The 17155-nt window shown below is 53.0% G+C and overlaps 7 protein-coding genes across 7 annotated transcripts; 5 read left to right on the forward strand and 2 right to left on the reverse strand.

Annotated features, from left to right (window-relative positions):
- Positions 1 to 257: 257 nt before the first annotated feature.
- On the forward strand, positions 258 to 2871 carry GCG54_00014231 (Beta-glucosidase; the record flags this gene model as incomplete). The annotated part of the gene is made up of 2 exons (XM_045414071.1): positions 258 to 419; positions 472 to 2871. 2 exons carry the CDS (start codon positions 258 to 260, stop codon positions 2869 to 2871), a joined length of 2562 nt encoding a protein of 853 aa, XP_045259592.1.
- A 1144-nt stretch (positions 2872 to 4015) lies between these two features.
- On the forward strand, positions 4016 to 5854 carry GCG54_00014232 (uncharacterized protein; the record flags this gene model as incomplete). Its single annotated transcript, XM_045414072.1, has 1 exon — positions 4016 to 5854. One exon carries the CDS (start codon positions 4016 to 4018, stop codon positions 5852 to 5854), a length of 1839 nt encoding a protein of 612 aa, XP_045259593.1.
- A 798-nt stretch (positions 5855 to 6652) lies between these two features.
- On the forward strand, positions 6653 to 7621 carry GCG54_00014233 (uncharacterized protein; the record flags this gene model as incomplete). The annotated part of the gene is made up of 3 exons (XM_045414073.1): positions 6653 to 6687; positions 6779 to 7039; positions 7102 to 7621. 3 exons carry the CDS (start codon positions 6653 to 6655, stop codon positions 7619 to 7621), a joined length of 816 nt encoding a protein of 271 aa, XP_045259594.1.
- Positions 7622 to 7996: 375 nt separating this feature from the next.
- On the reverse strand, positions 7997 to 8283 carry GCG54_00014234 (uncharacterized protein; the record flags this gene model as incomplete). The annotated part of the gene is made up of 2 exons (XM_045414074.1): positions 7997 to 8101; positions 8164 to 8283. The coding sequence occupies 2 exons, from the start codon at positions 8281 to 8283 to the stop codon at positions 7997 to 7999; spliced, it is 225 nt and encodes a 74-aa protein (XP_045259595.1).
- A 1379-nt stretch (positions 8284 to 9662) lies between these two features.
- GCG54_00014235 (uncharacterized protein) lies at positions 9663 to 10640 on the reverse strand (the record flags this gene model as incomplete). Its single annotated transcript, XM_045414075.1, has 1 exon — positions 9663 to 10640. One exon carries the CDS (start codon positions 10638 to 10640, stop codon positions 9663 to 9665), a length of 978 nt encoding a protein of 325 aa, XP_045259596.1.
- Positions 10641 to 12849: 2209 nt separating this feature from the next.
- Positions 12850 to 14410, forward strand: GCG54_00014236 (putative aminotransferase; the record flags this gene model as incomplete). The annotated part of the gene is made up of 3 exons (XM_045414076.1): positions 12850 to 13183; positions 13256 to 13602; positions 13661 to 14410. 3 exons carry the CDS (start codon positions 12850 to 12852, stop codon positions 14408 to 14410), a joined length of 1431 nt encoding a protein of 476 aa, XP_045259597.1.
- A 1293-nt stretch (positions 14411 to 15703) lies between these two features.
- On the forward strand, positions 15704 to 16922 carry GCG54_00014237 (Leucine aminopeptidase A; the record flags this gene model as incomplete). Its single annotated transcript, XM_045414077.1, has 3 exons — positions 15704 to 15850; positions 15898 to 16635; positions 16686 to 16922. The coding sequence occupies 3 exons, from the start codon at positions 15704 to 15706 to the stop codon at positions 16920 to 16922; spliced, it is 1122 nt and encodes a 373-aa protein (XP_045259598.1).
- Positions 16923 to 17155: the final 233 nt, after the last annotated feature.

Here is a 17155-nt window from a genome sequence, read left to right on the forward strand (position 1 = left end):
TCTAAGATTATGAGAGCTGCAGTTGAAAGACCGGCGCGGGGACCAGCCCGCACACCGCCCATCAACCCTGGTCCGAAGGATCACGAGGTCAAAGAGGGTCAAATTAAACAACAGATGAACGATAGCGGGCACCATATATGCAGTCCGAATGTCATGCAGGAGTAGAAATTCGAGTCCATGGAGCCACTTATGGTCCGCCCCCAGATTGTCAAGTTACTGGCGTTCTGCGAACATCTGCACGGTTCACAGACGGCATCATGAGGTCCTCGTCAACCTTATTGTTCGCCTCATGGGCGTCAACCTCTCTGGCGGTACAGCCATGGTTAGACAAGACACTCCCATTCGAAGAGCGCCTTGAGTCATTCATCGCGCAGCTCAATGACACTCAGAAGCATGCCATGGTCCAAGGCGATACAGAGGTAAGCCTGCCTCATCCGCTTTTTTCTACTAATGATACTGACCAAGTCAAAGCTTACCGATAATGGAACTGGCGTCAACGCTTGCATCGGCCACATTCAAGGCAACTCGACCCTCGGCATCCCCGACATCTGCATGGGCGACGGCCCAGCAGGAGTCGGCAACTCTCTGAACAACGTCACGGCCTTCCCGGCTCCCGTCATGGCCGCATCCTCGTGGAACACTTCCATGCAGTACGACTACGGCCAGGCGCTCGCACAAGAGCACATGGGTAAAGGACGCAACATCGTCCTCGCCCCGACTATCAACATCCTCCGCTCCCCGGTATGGGCCCGCGCGGCCGAGACCCTCTCCGAGGACCCATGGTTGACTGCCCGCATGGCCGTAGCGGTGACGCAGGGCATCCAGAGCCAGGGCGCCTTGGCCTGCCCGAAGCATTTTGCAGCGTACAATCAGGACACCAACCGCTTCGGACTGGGCCCTGAATGGGTTACGGTGAACGCGATCGTCGACGAGCGGACCATGCACGAGCTGTATCTGCCTGCTTTCAAGGCGAGCGTGCAAGAGGCGGACGCTGCTTGTGTGATGTGCTCGTACAACCGACTGAACGGCGACTTCACCTGCGAGAATGACTGGCTTCTCAACACCACGCTGCGCCAGGAATGGGGCTTTGAAGGCTTCGTGGTTGCGGACTGGTATTTTTCGACAAGGAGTACGGTCCCTGCCGTCATGGCTGGATTGGACATTTCCATGCCTGGCGGGGACTTGACGGATAGCTATGGGTTCCCTGCGTACTATGGAGACCTGCTTGTGCAAGCTGTCAACAATGGCTCTGTTCCAAGAGAGCGCCTTGATGATATGGTCAAGAGGCTGTGGAGGTACATGTTTAAGCTGGGACAGGTGGACAACCCCGTCACTGGCGATTCAACAGCTCATGTTCGTACACAAGAGCACCTGGACCTTGCACAGAAGATGGTGGAAGAGGGTGCAGTGCTTCTTAAGAACAACGACAGCACACTGCCCCTATCGCCTATGAAATACACCAAGATTGCGGTCTTTGGCATCGGTGCGACGACCGAGAATCAAGTCTCTGAGAACCACGGAGGCTTTGTCATTGATTCCACCATGGTCGTACAAGCACCGTTTGATGCGCTTTCTCGACGTGGGAGTGCCGAAAATATCTCGGTCAAGTACTCAGAAGCGTACCCCGGCACGGGGCAGTTCCCCACCATCCCGTCATCAATGTTCAAGGACGGCGGCGTGAACGCGACGTACTACAAGACGACCGACTTTTCTGGTCCCGTCAGTGTGAACGAGTTCATCCCCAACATTACCATTGCTAGCTATCCCTCGCAGCTGTGGCAGGCATATCCAGACGTTTTCTCCGCCATTTATGAAGGAACCTTCCTGCCCAACACGACCGGCACCTACCACTTTTCCATGTACGGCCAGGGAACTGCCCTTCTTTACTTGGATGAAGTCCTCGTCGCGAACATGTCGTACGCCAATTTCGGCAACTTCGTTCAAGGCACGGCGGATCTCAAGGCCGGAGTCGAAGTCAAGCTCACGTTGAGATACGACATGGGCTACTCGCTCTCGACTGGGGGATATGGAATCACTCTTGGCGTCGACGTTGGCAACCAGACAAGAGACTCGGATGCCGACGAACTTGCTCAATGGGCCGATATCAGCATCGTCTTTGCATCCGATCGGTTATCCGAGGGCGCTGATAGTGGGCTTGGCCTATCGCTTCCAGGTGACCAAGACGCGCTCATCAGCCGGCTTGCTGGAAAGTCGAAAAAGACGGTCGTCGTCTTGAATTCTAACTCTGCTGTTCTCATGCCTTGGATTGGGGATGTGGACGCGGTGATGGATATCTGGTACCCCGGTCAGCAAGTCGGCCTGGCTCTGGAGCGTCTCCTCTTCGGCGATATCAGTCCCAGCGGAAAGCTCCCGATGACATTTCCAGCCAGGCTGAACGATACCATCCAGATCGATACTGCCATAGATGTTCCTTACGCTGAGGGGCTATACGTGGGTTACAAGTCGTACGACGAGAGTGGTGTCGAGCCCCTTTTCCCGTTTGGACACGGGTTGACGTACTCCAACTTCAGCCTGAGCGGTATCAAGATTTCGAGCAATGAGAGCGCGATCATCACTGCCGTAACATTAACCAATGAGGGTGCCATGGACGCACAAGAGGTTGTGCAGCTGTTTGTTGGATACCCTGACGAGGCAAAGGAGCCGCCCAAGCTGTTGAAGGCCTTTTCTAAGTTGGAGGTCGCAGCTGGCAGTAGTAAAGACGTGGTATTGGTTGTTTCGAAAGATGATCTGAAGATCTGGGATCAGAAAGTACGTGGCGAAAGTTTCGTGGAAGGCCTGTACCACTTTATGGTAGGCTTTTCTGCAGGGGATATCAAACTGGGGGAAACGTTGCAATTAAGTAGTCACTGAGAGACCAGTCCTTTGTTTGAGCTGGACAGTTTGGAGTTATTCAACACTTTCTCTTGCAATTCTGTTCCTTTTACTGACATCTTTGTTTCTCGTGACTTTGTCAGACTCTTGTTGACGGTGAAAGTCTAAGAAGCTGAGTTCATTTTATCTTCGTTCAATTTTATGAACATGGTCTTTGGGCAAGTCTGAAATTGGTTTTCCTTTCACAGAACGGCAACTCAGTTGCTCAGTTGCACTTCACTTTTCTGTGTCATGCAATTCGTAGTCTGGGTGACTTGGTCTGGTATTCATGGATGCATACACAGCTGCTTGTACTTTGCACATGAGTATCATTTTCCTGGCTCATCACGTGCACGCCCTTACTGTAAGTCCCAAGTGATCATGGGTAGCACGCACGCACCTTTCTGCCATGTGATGGACAGTATGCTGAGTGGTCAAGCGGGCCTATACCTCATCACCACTAAGCCGCACCAGCATGCAACTATCACCAGCCGCATGGGATGAACCCTAGGACCCGCGTCACCACCACCCCCGCCCACGACATTGATTTTCAATATTCAGGGTTTTCATTTCGCAAGGTGAAACCTCCAGCTGAATCTAGAAGGAAGTAGGGAAATCTCTTCGAGCTGTGGCTTCCTATCATTGACGCATCTCGCCTTGCTTCTCACCTTGCCTCGCCTCAGCTCTTGGCAGCCCCCTGAAAACGATCACATCATAGCTTAGCCTGGCCCCTCGAGTCTTCATCTGCCCGAATTCCCTCCAGAGCTTTCTCGGAAAAGTTTTCATACGCTTCCTGGCGACCTTCTCGTTCTTTCACGGCAAAAAAGAAGCGAATATTGTGTTGTGGTGTGCCGCCCTGCGTCCCTCAAACCACCTCCCTCAGCCCTCCCGCCTCGATTCACCTTCACCTTTCACCTTTTCCAAGGCCGCACAGCAAAATTTTCTCCTCCTCCCACACCACTCTGAATTTTCTTCCACACCAAGCTCAGGACCTCGCGTCTCCTTGGAAGCAAATTTTCATCCCAATCCCGCCTCTCCTTGCTGCGATTCGCGCTCTTTGCGTCTCTTCTCCTTCGGGATCTCCTCCTCTCGTTGCTTTTTCCAAGTCAATTCACTCCAAGCATCGCCATTCCCCAATCTCGCGATGCGCAAAGCTCTCGCTCCCATCGTGGCTCTGGCCGCTCAAGCCGGTGCAGTCGTCATTCCCGTCGACGTCGCCAGTGCTTCCCACCAGGCCCCCGTCGCCGCCAGCGAGATCACGTTCAAAGCCTCCAATGGCTCTGACGTGATTCTCAACATCGGCAAGGGCTTCGCCATGGTCGAGGACATGCGCAACTCGTCTTCCCCCCTCGCCAAGCACATCAAGATCGAGCCCGCCAAGGGCCATGCCGAGCTTTGCACCATCCGCGCCACCAAGAGAGCCGGCGCCGGCATGCCTCGTCGCGACGACTGCCAGGCCCTCCACGACTATGTCAAGGCCCACAACGCCCTGGTCTACTTCGAGGACCACGACGCCGATCTTGCCCGCTGGGCCGAGGTCTTCTGGGTCGGAACCTGCGCCTTCCGCAGCCAGACCTTCAACCGCGATGTCGTCTTCAGCAACGCCGATGTCACGCGCTTCCTCGAGAGCGCTCTCAACCGCCGCGCCTGGACTGTCGACGGCCGCCTCTCCGCCTCTAGTGAAGCTGACTGCGCCGTTGTCGACGGCGAGCTTGGCTGGGCTCCTATGTTCTGGCGTCTCCAGGAGCGCGCCGCCACCGAGTCCCTGGCCGGCGACAACGCCCTCGACATTCGCGACGCCAAGGCCCTTGGCCCTCTCGTCGTCAAGACGGCCGACATGATCCCCAAGGACACGTCCGCCTACATCATGAACGACAGAATCCCCATCGACACCAACCTAGGCGCCCTCGCCAACGTCACGGCTAGCAACAACACCCTCGCCAAGCGCTTCCTGCTCACCACCGGCGGCGACATGGAGGGCCCCTACTGCAAGCCCACCTGGCTGACATCCTCCTGGAGCGAGTCCAACATCCCTCGCAAGGTCGATTGCGAGCTCCTCGCCAAGTTCGTCCAGAACAACAGTGCCCGCGTCAAGTTTAAGGACCGTGACGTCGGGTACTGGGCCAAGTTCGCTGCCCACGGGACCTGCGGCATCATGTTCAAGACCACCAAGCCCGGCATCGTCGTCACCAACAGAGACATGCTCCGCTTCGTCGACAATGTCATCCGCTGGGAAGAGTGCAACACCGATGACGGCGGCGTCACCGGCAAGATGGGCGTCTGGTGCATTCTCGACGGAAGCAGGCCCATCCACAACGGCGAGTTCAGCCTCTTCTGGCGCAACCCCAACCTTCCTTCTGGCGAGCTCGACCGCCGCGACATTGATGCTGAGGCCTTCAAGACCCCCGACTACAGCAACATCAAGCTCGTCGAGGCCAATGCCACTGAGCCCAAGGCCCCTGCCGACGATGCCGCCCACGTCGCCTGGGTCGACGTCGCCGTCCTTGACAAGAACGGCAACAACGCCACTTTCCAGGTCAACGGCAACGTCCGGTCCGAGGTCGAGACCCTTGGCGGCAAATCCGAGCAGGTCATCACGCCCCTCGGCCCCTCGAAGCGCTGCAACGGCAAGACTATCTGGATGGGCGGCGCGCACAAGGACTCGGCCCTCATCGAGGACTGCAAGACGCTCATGATCTACATCCGCGAGCACCGCAAGTTCTGGATGTTCAACGCGGACGAGGTGCGCGCCGCGCGCGTCGGCGACCTGACCCCGATCATCAAGTACCAGACGTGCCACTTCGCCTACGGCCCGCGCTACTTCAGCGTCATCGGCAACATGGACATTGAGCGTCTGCTCGAGGGCGCCATCGAGCACCTCGACAACACCCACGGTCGCATGCGCGGCTGGGGCAACATCGGCTGCGACCTCGAGGAGCAGTTCGGCAACAAGGCCCACGGCGCCTGGCAGATCTACCCCTAGAGAGATTCGATTCTTTCTTTCTTTCGCATGGGGTCCCCGCTTGGTTCTTCCTTTTACGGGTTTCTGGAGTGGTATCAGTGGTTTGAGACAAGGACTTTTGAGGTTTTCGAGACGGACGGGCAGAGATTCAGACTTGCAGAGATGATTAATTGTATCAGTGGCTTCGCGAGGTGGTCATAGGGCAGATTATGCAGCAGTCTTTAATAGGTAGCCCGATAATGCGTGCGGCTTATGCAACGCGAAGTTTCTTTCGTAATGACTTGACTCGTCATGGTGTTTCTTGGTGTTTTCTTCCGCGATCGCTTCAAAGCCTGTTCCCCTGCTCAGCCGAAGCGGGGCAGTCGCGACCACGACCATCCAAGGTCTCCTTACGCCTGCCTTACTTCTCTCAAATAAACACCATCAAACTCGCAATGATTTTTCCTTGTGCCTGACGAGTTCCGATCACATTGGAGATATGCGAGCTTTTTGAGAGGCAAACGACCCACCGATCACCGATTCCCCGACTTCTTGGCAGAGTTGCTCTGATTCGCCGGCCCACGTGGCGGAACGAAGGAATCCTACAGGATCATCCACCATCACGAGAATAATTTCTCCCGCGACAGGCAGCCAACTTTGGATTTATATTTCTCTATTGCGTCTAGGCTACGATTTCTCGCCGTGCGATTGTCGATTCTAAGCTCGTTGGACAAGCCATCGACCGCCGCTAGTGCCATTCAACCGCCGTCGGCCGCATCGCCCGACCTGCTGGCTCGAAGCAACCGCTGTTTGACCCTCGACCGCGAGAACAGCGAAGCCATGGTGCCGAATATTCTTCCCAACTGGGCCAGAATGTGAGTCACACGCCTTTTCCAAAGCTCATATCACCATCGCAACATCGAGACCTCCCACTCTGCCCCCGGGACGAATGCTGACCTCCACCAGAGCCTTGAGCATCGCAACCATCGCGTCGTACCTTCCCCAGTACCACCGCATCCTCGAGCAAGGCCACTGCGACGGTCTTTCGTTGTACTACGTCCTGTTCAACCTCATCAGCGCCACGGAGCAGCTGACCCTCGGCTTCTTCCTTAACGTCAACGACACGGGCAGACTTCGGGGCGATACCTTTGTCAACGACCCCGCAACTGCAGGCGACTGGCTCAACTTCGTCCAGCTCGCCGTTGTCTGGCTGTGCTCCCTTGTTCTGTAGGCAGACCCCCAAGAATCCCTTGCTTCTTGGAGACGTCGGGTAACTAACATGTGGGCAGACTGCTTCTAAGCCTTCATTACTCGGCATCAAACACCAGCCGTCAGGCCACGCGGTACAGCGTCGGCGTCATCTACGTGGTTTTCATCCTCATTTCCCTCGTCCCGGCCATCTTCGACGCCATCTTCCCGGACTCGCGCTCCGAACCGAGAAATTGGGGCCGCGATCTCTTCGTCATGGGCCATTACCTCATCTTGCTCCCTGTGTCGAGCATACTAGTCCTCGCTTCTGCCATCCCGCAAGCTCGAGAGATACAGCGCCAGCCGAGCCCTGGGGCTATCAGTGTACCAGGCTTCGCCACGCAGACCATTGTCTTTGCGGTATTGGCAATTTCGTGGATGGTCCGGGTAAGATATCCTCCATACTCGCCCTGCTATGATGGATGGTATCGTCTGGTTGGGTGGCCTGTGGTCAACAACGGTCTGTTTTCTATCGTCCAGGGCATGCTTCTGTGGAACACTCAAAGGAGATCAACACCAGACCACGGGGATGCGGAGACGCAACCTTTGCTGTCAGGATAGAATCGTGATGCCAGCAAAGAGCACTTGGGCATGAACTCGAGTAGGACGTATTATGTTTTTATTCAGCTACCATTTATCGATACTCAGCATTCCTACCGGCCTCAAAGCACCTTTCCCATGTTCAGCCAATCCACTTCCATCCTGTGTTCGATACGGAAGTGGTTTTTTTGGAAGACGCCACGTTGTCGTGCCTTCCCACGAACCTCTCCATGCATTCCAATATTTTTGCCAACGCCCCATGTAGACGGCCAGCCAGGTCTGATGGGAGATTCTGGTGGCTCACCAGCAATGCGCCTTGTGACGAATATGCGCCTCTCTGCAGCGCGCACCATCTCTTGTACACTAGTGATATCGCAAGTCAGAATAGGGAATCTCTCAAAGAAGGGGCTCCAAGGGTCCACATACCTGTCCCCTGCAGTCGATTCTTTGCTCTCCGTGTTTCTGGGCGAGTACACACTGGTTCGGGCCGGCGAGACATTTCTAGCAGTCGGTGTCAGTGGTCACTCCGGCTGTGTGTCGAGGCTGCTGAGAGTATCACTTACGCCGTAGTGCTTGTTTCCCCCAATGCCGGCTGCCATCGCTGCGTCGGTGCCGGGCACGGCAGCCGCGTTGGCGCCCAGGCCGAGGAGGATGGTGGCGGCGATGAAAGTAGGGAACTTCATTTTTCGTTGACGTTGAGACGATGTTGTGTGGTGGGAGCTGTCAAAAGATTGTGTGGAGTGCCGGGATGGATGCCTACTTGAATGTGATGTTGTTTGGTTGAAGTGGTCAAAAGATGGCGTGGGGTGTCGGGGCGGACGGCTATTTAAAGGCCTTCTGGCTGGCAGTCAACGTCACAGTTCGCACCTGCTGCTGTTGTTCTCGCCTTCCTCGTCTTTGACTAACAGACTGGTGACACCTCTAGATAAGCAAGAGCATCTAGTCCGAGAGGCAGGAGCATGTACCTGCACCTGCTCCAGAAAGCACCAGACGTAGCGCTCCACACTACGAATGGGATTGGTGCCTGCCATTGACAAAAGGTGCGGCCGTTTAAGGCCGGTAACTACCTGCGTACCTTACCGAGATGCCTGCATGCCTGTGGAAAGTACGGTGCCGGGCGGGCAGGCCGTAAAGGTGAGGAGGGTTGAGGAAGTTGCAGTTCACATGAGGTTGTCGCGACGAAAGCTGACACCGAAATGACGCTGTTCCCAAGGTTGACTTCGGCCATAAACGCCCCTTACTCAGTTTTGTAATTCACATGGAATTCACATGGAATTCCGGATTCTCGCTTTTACCCTGATGGTGTGCAAAGTTCCGGGTCGAAAGGGTTCTGCGCTGATGTGGACCTAACGGGCTACGACATCAACGTCAGACACATTACTTACCTAGACTTGTAAGAAGAGGAAAGACCACCACATTTTCATCCTCCGATCTCCATGGTGCATCTGCTATCACCTGAAACAACGTCTCCGGCCTGTCAGCCTTGTTAATAGCTCAGTCACACAGCTCGGGTGAAGCCCTTTCTTACACAACTCGCTAACATCTATGGCAGAAATGCGAGTCTCGTATGGAGACGAACTCTCGGTATATAGCTATTAAATTCATGATATTTAATTCTCCTCTTATGCTCCCGGTGACTACGCATCGAACGCTTCTATCAACGACCTAGCAGCTTGTGGCCTTTCAGAATATTGCAATCATTCGTTGTTGATATCAATATCTCACCTCGCTAGTCTAGTCTCGTATCGATCAGTGTCTCATACTCGTCTTTATGAACCTCTTTCCCATAATACAGACGCGTTTCGAAGAATTCCAGCAACTTTATGTAAGGAGATAGATCGCTCCCATCAGAATATTCCAACCCGGAATTTGTGATGCTTAGCGTCTTGCCATGAAAACTAGCCACCTTGCGCCAAGGAGATATGCGTAATCGGTAACTGAATCTCCAGCAAGCCTGCCACGAAAGATGAGCACTGTTTTCTTTCACCGTGTAAAGGAGGCAGCCCGCGTTGTCCAGGTGCGCGCGATTGGTTCCGATGCACCAAAGTTCGAGCCGTCGCAGTTATGGCATTCTCTCGGCGACCTCTGCCATATAATCCAGTTCAGCTTGAGCGTCGGACGCAAAGTCTCTCAGCCGCGTTGATGTTACGGAGAGGGACCTTAGGTTCGGCCACCATGGAAGATTAGGAGCGTTAGGGATGTCCCCAAACCTGCCACCCAAGATATTTTCAACGGGATCAGAAATTTGGAGTGTCTCCAAGCTCCGACTGACTTTTACAATTGACGAAGAACACGGATAGAACCAACCGTATCTTCGATCATATGGATCATAGCCGCTCGGGGTCAAGTTTCTCACAGTAAGCGACTTCAGCCCCGAAGGGACAAAATCAAATCCCTCCTCGAAGATCGACAGGTTACTGATGTCGCGCCGCTGGAATCCGAACTCAATGTCCCTCAACTCTTTCGACATTGTCGAGCAAATCATCGATAGGAGTCCTCTAAATGAGCAGCAACGGCATCTAATGGCGTTGTATTCCTTGTGCCGAATAGACCGCACGCAGTCGATGGTCTTCCCCTGCCGATCTGCGAGCTTGCTTCCGTAGTGTATCAGATGATGACCACACGATCGCTCCTCGTGGATCTCAAGATCGAAAAATACCTGCTCGCGTTTCCAGTCACGCATCGCGTCGAACGTGCCGTCGATGACATCCGTAAAGGCAGCGCAGAGTTGCCCTTGGCGCCTTGGGCCGTCCGTGACGATGGCGAAACTTGAGGGATCAAAGTCTATGACAATGTTCAGCTTTTTGAGGTCCTGTGTCCTTGGACCGCGGATGATGTCAGCGAGTGTTGATGGAGTCGTTTTGCCTGACAAAATGTTGGCGGTTGTCACGTAAAGCGTGACTTCCTCGAATAGGATGGGCTCGATGCGGTGTTGCCATGGTCGACAGAATGTGGTGTATGGCGCCAGACGGTCGGGTTTCTGGGCAAGGAGATATTCCAGAATCTGGAGTTTCAACTCGTTGGGAAGCGAATCCCACATTTTGATGGCTGTGGCGATGGTCTCTGAAGCGGAAAGAATTTGGGACTTTGGTGGGAATTCTTTTTTTTTAGAGTAGAGGTTGACAATTTTTTGCTTTTCCTGGCAAGAGCAAATTTCTACAGCAAATTTCTATAATCCAAATCATGGATGGCCGTCTGCACGGACATACCATGACCTCTCACACTGCCTAGGAAAGGTACGCACACATTTCTACAACCTTGACGAACGTTGCCAAAAGCCATCTTTGCCGGTATCGCTAACTAAGGAGCGCAAGAAGCTGATGACAAGATAGCTAATTGACAATGTCATGAAAAAGCCTGCAAGGGCATTGCTAAACTCAGGCGCGCCAAGATACAAATCCACAACCAAGACAGTGTCGCCGTATGCTATGAGTCTATTTTTACGCATGAAGATCAACGGCTTCAGGCTTTGTCAAAGATGCTATTGATATTTCCGCCGCCTCCGTCGACAAATTGTGTCTCCTGGCAAACTCTGGAGACGCTGAAATGATGGTCTTCAAAAAGGCCGCTTTTGGGTTCCTCCTGATGGAAGTGCAACTTGAAGGGGGTCCGTATTCTGCAACTCATGTAACGTGGTGTTTGCAGTTTGAGAGGCATGACGTCAACGAATGCCATCTTCTGATCGGGATCTGTCGCGGACGAAAGGTTTTTGATGATTCGTGTTTAGACCAATGTTCCACCAGTTTCCTCCCCGCTTAGCTTCCGTTAGGTGCAACATCCGATCCTTTTCAGGGTGTATCGGTTCTTCATGTTTTGTGGTGTGAGTTTTAGGGATCGATCATATGAGATAGTTGTGGGATTTCGTGGTTTTGGGTAACGCATTCAACCACTTCCGAGCCGTTGACCAAGGGCTGGGTCGGTTTCCGTCCTCACCGGAAGATGAGCGAGAAAGTACCGCATGCCACGTCGCAGGTTCCCTCGCCACTGCGCGCCAAACCGCCTCTTTTGTTATGTCGCCAATCGAGCAGACTACCGTCCAGATATTATTAGGCATGGTCGTTCGGGATGCGCACCAGAGGCGATGGTGCAGGCCTGTGATAAGAAAGAATGCCATGGAGCTTAAGCTCCCCTGTTTGTTGACAGGTCAGGAGTGTCAGTGTGCGACATCAGTATATGGTAGAACGTGTGGTCCTACTTTGTCGGTCAGTCAATGATGATGTCAGTGCCATCGCCGTAAATTTTCACCAGCGAACTCTCGGATCTGGGGATCGCAGCCGGACTGCTCAGGCGGACTGCTACCATGTACAACTTTTGGAGCTTGAGCGACTGTCTGACGACGACGTTTCGTTAAACCATTGGTAGCTAACGCCATTCGCTGTTCCTTGGGTCAGCGCAGTTATCTCCACATCTCCCGTGTTGTGGGAGATGTTGGGGAAGAAATATTCCCGGAGGCGGAGTACCGAACCAATGACTTCGGAAACGTTGAAGATGTGTTGAACGTATGGAACATTCATGACGTGAGTGGGGTGAGAGAACACTGGCCACAGAGACCTTGCAAGGCTGGTCAGGAGAAACAAGAGTGCGACGACAGCCACTCTTGTGCAGATACCTACCGAGAGGCTGAAGACGGCAAAGGCTTGTGATTGAGTATGAACCACGGTCCGTACACTACGATGAGGATGAAAAGTAGGTATATGCAGTGATCGTCTACGATTGGAAGTGGAATGCCCTATCCCTCACTAAAGCAATGAACTTGATGTTGCACAAAGTCCTGTCATGGGGTTTGTCCTCTAGCATTCACATCGGACGATATCGGCACCACACCAATGTTTTGTTTCCAATCGAGGTGCGCCTTGCACCTTCGGGGTGAGTACGAGATACCTCGTCCAAGCCATCGTCGGTGCAACAAATGTGTTGGCAAACTGGGAAGTGTTTCCTTTATATTATTAGATTCGTTAGTAGAGTACTACAAGAATCATAAATTGCAGTCGCATGGGCCCCTCCAAAGGGTATCATAAAGAGTACTGATGATTCTTAGTGTTAACATTGGAAAGGTGAGAATATCGGAAGCAAGATCTTGAACACAGGCCCCGGGCATCAACAGCTATAATAAACGTCTCATAACTTTGCCAAGGTCTTCCCATCGTCCCGATTCAATTTCCCAATCAATTCTTCCTCGTCACTACTGCAGAGTCATTCACCTTCCTCAGAATCATCGACACAGCCAACAATTCTTACCTCTCTGTATCATGAAGAATCCAGTCCACATAAACGGGCAAAAGCCCAACCATAGCCTTTTATACAAACACTTTGAAAAGAATCCCGGTCTAGTCATTACTTCGGGAAAAGGCATTTACCTCGAAACCGAAGATGGTCGCAAAATACTCGACGCCACCTCTGGGGCTGCAGTCTCCTGCCTTGGGTTCGACAATCAGGAAGTGAAGCTAGCAGTCATTGAACAACTGTTGAATATTCCCTATTGCCACCCTGGATTCTACCAGACCAAGGTAGCCGAAGACCTTGCCTCGCTTTTGGTTCAATCGACGCATGGGCACATGGGCAAGGCAATTCTCTGCGGATCTGGTAAGGATTTTTAAATGCCTTAAACGTTACCTTATCACCCCTTCGACAGACTTTGACTAGCTTGCATTCTAGGATCTGAGGCAATGGAAGTCACGATGAAGCTAGCCAAGACCCATTTCACACACCTGGCCATCCCTGAGCCCGAACGTACGAGATTCATTGCTAGGGTGCGATCTTACCATGGCGCGACCCTGGGCACGCTGGCACTCGGAGACTGGAAGCCTCGGAAGGATCCCTTCAACTCTATAGTTCCCCACACCACGACGCATGTCTCAGCCTGCAGCACCTATCGCGGGCTGCGGCATGGGGAGAAAGAAGAAGCTTATGTCGCAAGACTTGCCCAGGAGCTGGACGATGAGTTCCAAAGAGTCGGGCCAGAAAAGGTTTGTGCCTTTGTGGCTGAGACAGTTGGAGGAAGTGTGAGTATCTGTCACTTTGAAGACCTGTTCTGCTCCACAAAGCTGACTGAGACGTTAGGCGAGTGGCTGCGCAACACCAGTGCCCGGTTACTTCAGAGCCGTTAAGGCTGTTTGCCAAAAGTACGGTGCGCTTCTGATTCTCGACGAGATCATGTGCGGCATGGGGCGCACCGGATCTCTACATGCGTGGGAGCAGGAAGGAGTAGCTCCAGACATCCAGGCTGTGGGGAAAGGCCTGGGTGCTGGATATGGTGCGATCTCGGCTGTTCTGGTCAACTCCGACCTTGTCAACTCGTTCAAGAAGGCTGGAAAGCCCTTTCCACATGGTCAAGCATACATGGCCTATCCATTAGCCGTAGCCGCGGCCCTGAAAACGCAGCAGATTATCCGGGAGCACAACCTCATAAGTAATGTGGCAAAAATGGGGAAGTATCTGGAACAACAGCTCAAAGAACGTGTTCTTCATCTTCCTTTTGTGGGAGATGTTCGTGGCCGTGGGCTATTTTGGGCGGTTGAATTCGTTTCGGAAAAGACTACAAAAGCTCCATTCCCTGCCGCCCTGGCCGTCAACAACCTACTCCACACCAAAGGTCTCCAGCCTGGATACGACATCTCCCTATTCCATGCCGGTGGAACATATGACGGCTATGCCGGGGACCACTTCCTCATATGTCCACCCTACATCGTAACTGAGAACGATATTGATGAGATAGTCAATCGCACCATCCGAGTTATCGAGGATACCTTTACCGACCTCAGTCAGACTGTGTTATGGGAGAAGCTTTCATTAAAGCCTTGGAGATGTTGACCGGCTGTTGGACTTGATCAGAACAGGAGAAACCACCTGGCAGGCTGTATAGGATGGGCAAGCTGTATAGGTGAATGAAAGGTGACAAGCTTTATTGACTATAAGGTAAAGAACATTCTGGCGGAGCAAGGAATAAAGTAAGATTTTGGATAGGATTCAATTTGGGGGGAGGTCCTACACAAATGTACAAGCCTATCATTTTCAGCACACGGTTTCCAAACATCGACTACTCCAATTTGACTGTTCAATGAATTTGATGAAGTTGGAGCTCTCATGAACGGACCTTTGGAGTTAAGTATCTGGTACGTTCAGCTTCAGTACGCCCCGAGCTTTCGGGAAACTCGATATTGAACGTCTCAGAGGTGGTAGTCGATTTGGAGTCGGGGCCTTGCCGTTGGCAATAAATTTAAGTGAAGTGCGGGTGATGAATCCTCAGTGAGAAAGATTGCGAATGCCTTTCGTAAGGGAGACTGGGACGTTGGAATTCTGATGCGTCGCTAAGCGCGCCGAGGCCTTGGATGAGGAGGTGATACTCGGCAGCTTCCCGAGACATCCATGGTCAGCTGTTATCAACGGAACGAAGAGGATGCTCGACATTGTGGTTGGGAGATCTGCAGGTACGGATGTTGTGTACCCAATGAGGTGGTCCCGTGTAGCCAAGAGCGCGAGTTTCTTGGCCCGGGCTTCCGAGCGCTGGGAATGATCTGCCAACTACCTTGGGTTCCCCGCTGTCTCAATTTCGCGACACGTTCGATTGATTTTGTACAAGATTTGCTATTGTGAAATATAAGTAATCTCTACCCTCGTCACTCGGAACTACGGACGATTCTCCTTATGGACAGACACTTGCATGTCTTCATGTCTTCAGCAAACATCATCATGTTGCTCACTAACGTCGGGCACTTTTGCTGAGGTGCCAAGACTGGCTGTATTCGGAAGGTGACTTTTGGCCAAGGACCAAATCGCGCGGGGAGATGGTTACGGTGAGGGGTTCGGGCAAACACCAAGCCTTACATGCAGCTCAGAGTACGAATATCCCAGCCGCCAAGCGAACGTCCATTACAGACGATCGATAGATTGAATTGAGTTTTAGGGCTTTTGAGCACCGCATCATACGGATGCGAGCTCATCAGGGTTCAGGCTGGGCTTTAGTGGATATTTCTACCTTCCACCCTCCCACTTTCATTTCCTGGGCCAGATCATCGACCAAAGGTGCGAGGGCATCATCTGAAGTAACAGCCGCTCGACGTCGTCGATTCCCAGTCTCATTCTCCGCTCAACGCGGCCGTCACAATGCGCGTTACAACCTTTCTTGCGGGTCTCGCTGCCTCTACTGCGGCAGAGTCCATTGCTCGCGATGCCTCCAAGCTCTTCACATTGGAGACCGCGCCCGGCGAAACCGTCACGGTCACGGAGGAGGAGAAGTGGGAAATGATGGACGTGGGTAGCCGCATATTCCTCTAGAATGCTTTTGTTGACACTTCCAGAAACGCATCCACTTCTTCGACATCACGGAATGGCCTGACTCACCTGCGGCATCAACTGGAGATTTCAAATTGGCGGCGGCTCTCCCGTTCCCGACCGAAATGAACCAGACATGCCACGTCAATGCGCTCATCCCAAAGCTTGACAAGTCTCGAATGCAAGCCCATCTGGAGCGTTTCTCGGCCTTCCACAACAGGTACTACCTCTCTCGCACAGGTGTTGAGTCTGCCGAGTGGTTGTTCGGCCAAATCTCCGCTATCGTCGATGCCGCGGGACATCCCACCGCCAATGTTCGTTACGTGAGACATACTGCTTGGTCGCAGCCCAGCATCATTGTCACGATCCCTGGCCAGAACCAACGCACCGTTGTAGTCGGCGCCCATCTGGACTCCGTGATCTCTGGGGACAGAGGTGCAGGACGTGCACCCGGAGCCGATGACAACGGTTCCGGCAGCGTGATGATTCTCGAGGTGCTGAGAGTCGCCTTGACGGATCCAAGGATCGCGGCGGGAGAGTTGCTGAACACCGTTGAGTTCCACTGGTATGGCGCCGAGGAGGCCGGACTACTCGGTAGCCAGGATATCTTTACGCAATATAATGCAAGCCGCCGCCAGGTTGTCGCCATGCTCAACCAGGACATGGTCGGATACGTTGGGCGAGATGGGGTCGAGAGGTTCGGTGTCGTCACGGACTGGGTTGATCTTGATCAGGTCGCGTTCATGAAGCGGGTGATTGATGCGGTAAGTCTGTCGACTCAGACTTGTGGAGGCGAAGCACTAATGAGATGCAGTATACCGACATCCCGTATGAAGAGACTGTCTGCGGATATGCTTGCTCTGATCATGCGTCGGCCAACCGCAACGGATATCCGTCATCGTTCATCTTTGAGGCGCCTTTTGGAAACCACAACCCATACATTCATACCCCCAACGACACGATTGAGCATGTTTCTTTTGATCACGCAATCCAGCATGCGAAGATGACAACAGGATTCGTCTTCGAGTTGGCGTACTGGCCTTTTGCATGAGCTATCCTGCACAACGGACAACTGGCCACAAAACTTGAACTTTCAACGAATGAAAACAACATAGCTTAATTACACCTCGCTGCCTTTATATTAGAGGCACAACATGTTCCCAAAGACCCGACTCGAGTATCTTGGCACTATCTGAGGCGGTTTGAAAGAGAAAGGCTACCATTAGACATCGATAAATGATAACATCGTCGACATCCCTTGTGTTCTGGTCTCTATGGGCATGT

The sequence above is a fragment of the Colletotrichum gloeosporioides genome (genome assembly GCF_011800055.1).
Source record: "Colletotrichum gloeosporioides strain Lc1 chromosome Unknown consensus_75, whole genome shotgun sequence".
NCBI lineage: Eukaryota > Fungi > Ascomycota > Sordariomycetes > Glomerellales > Glomerellaceae > Colletotrichum > Colletotrichum gloeosporioides.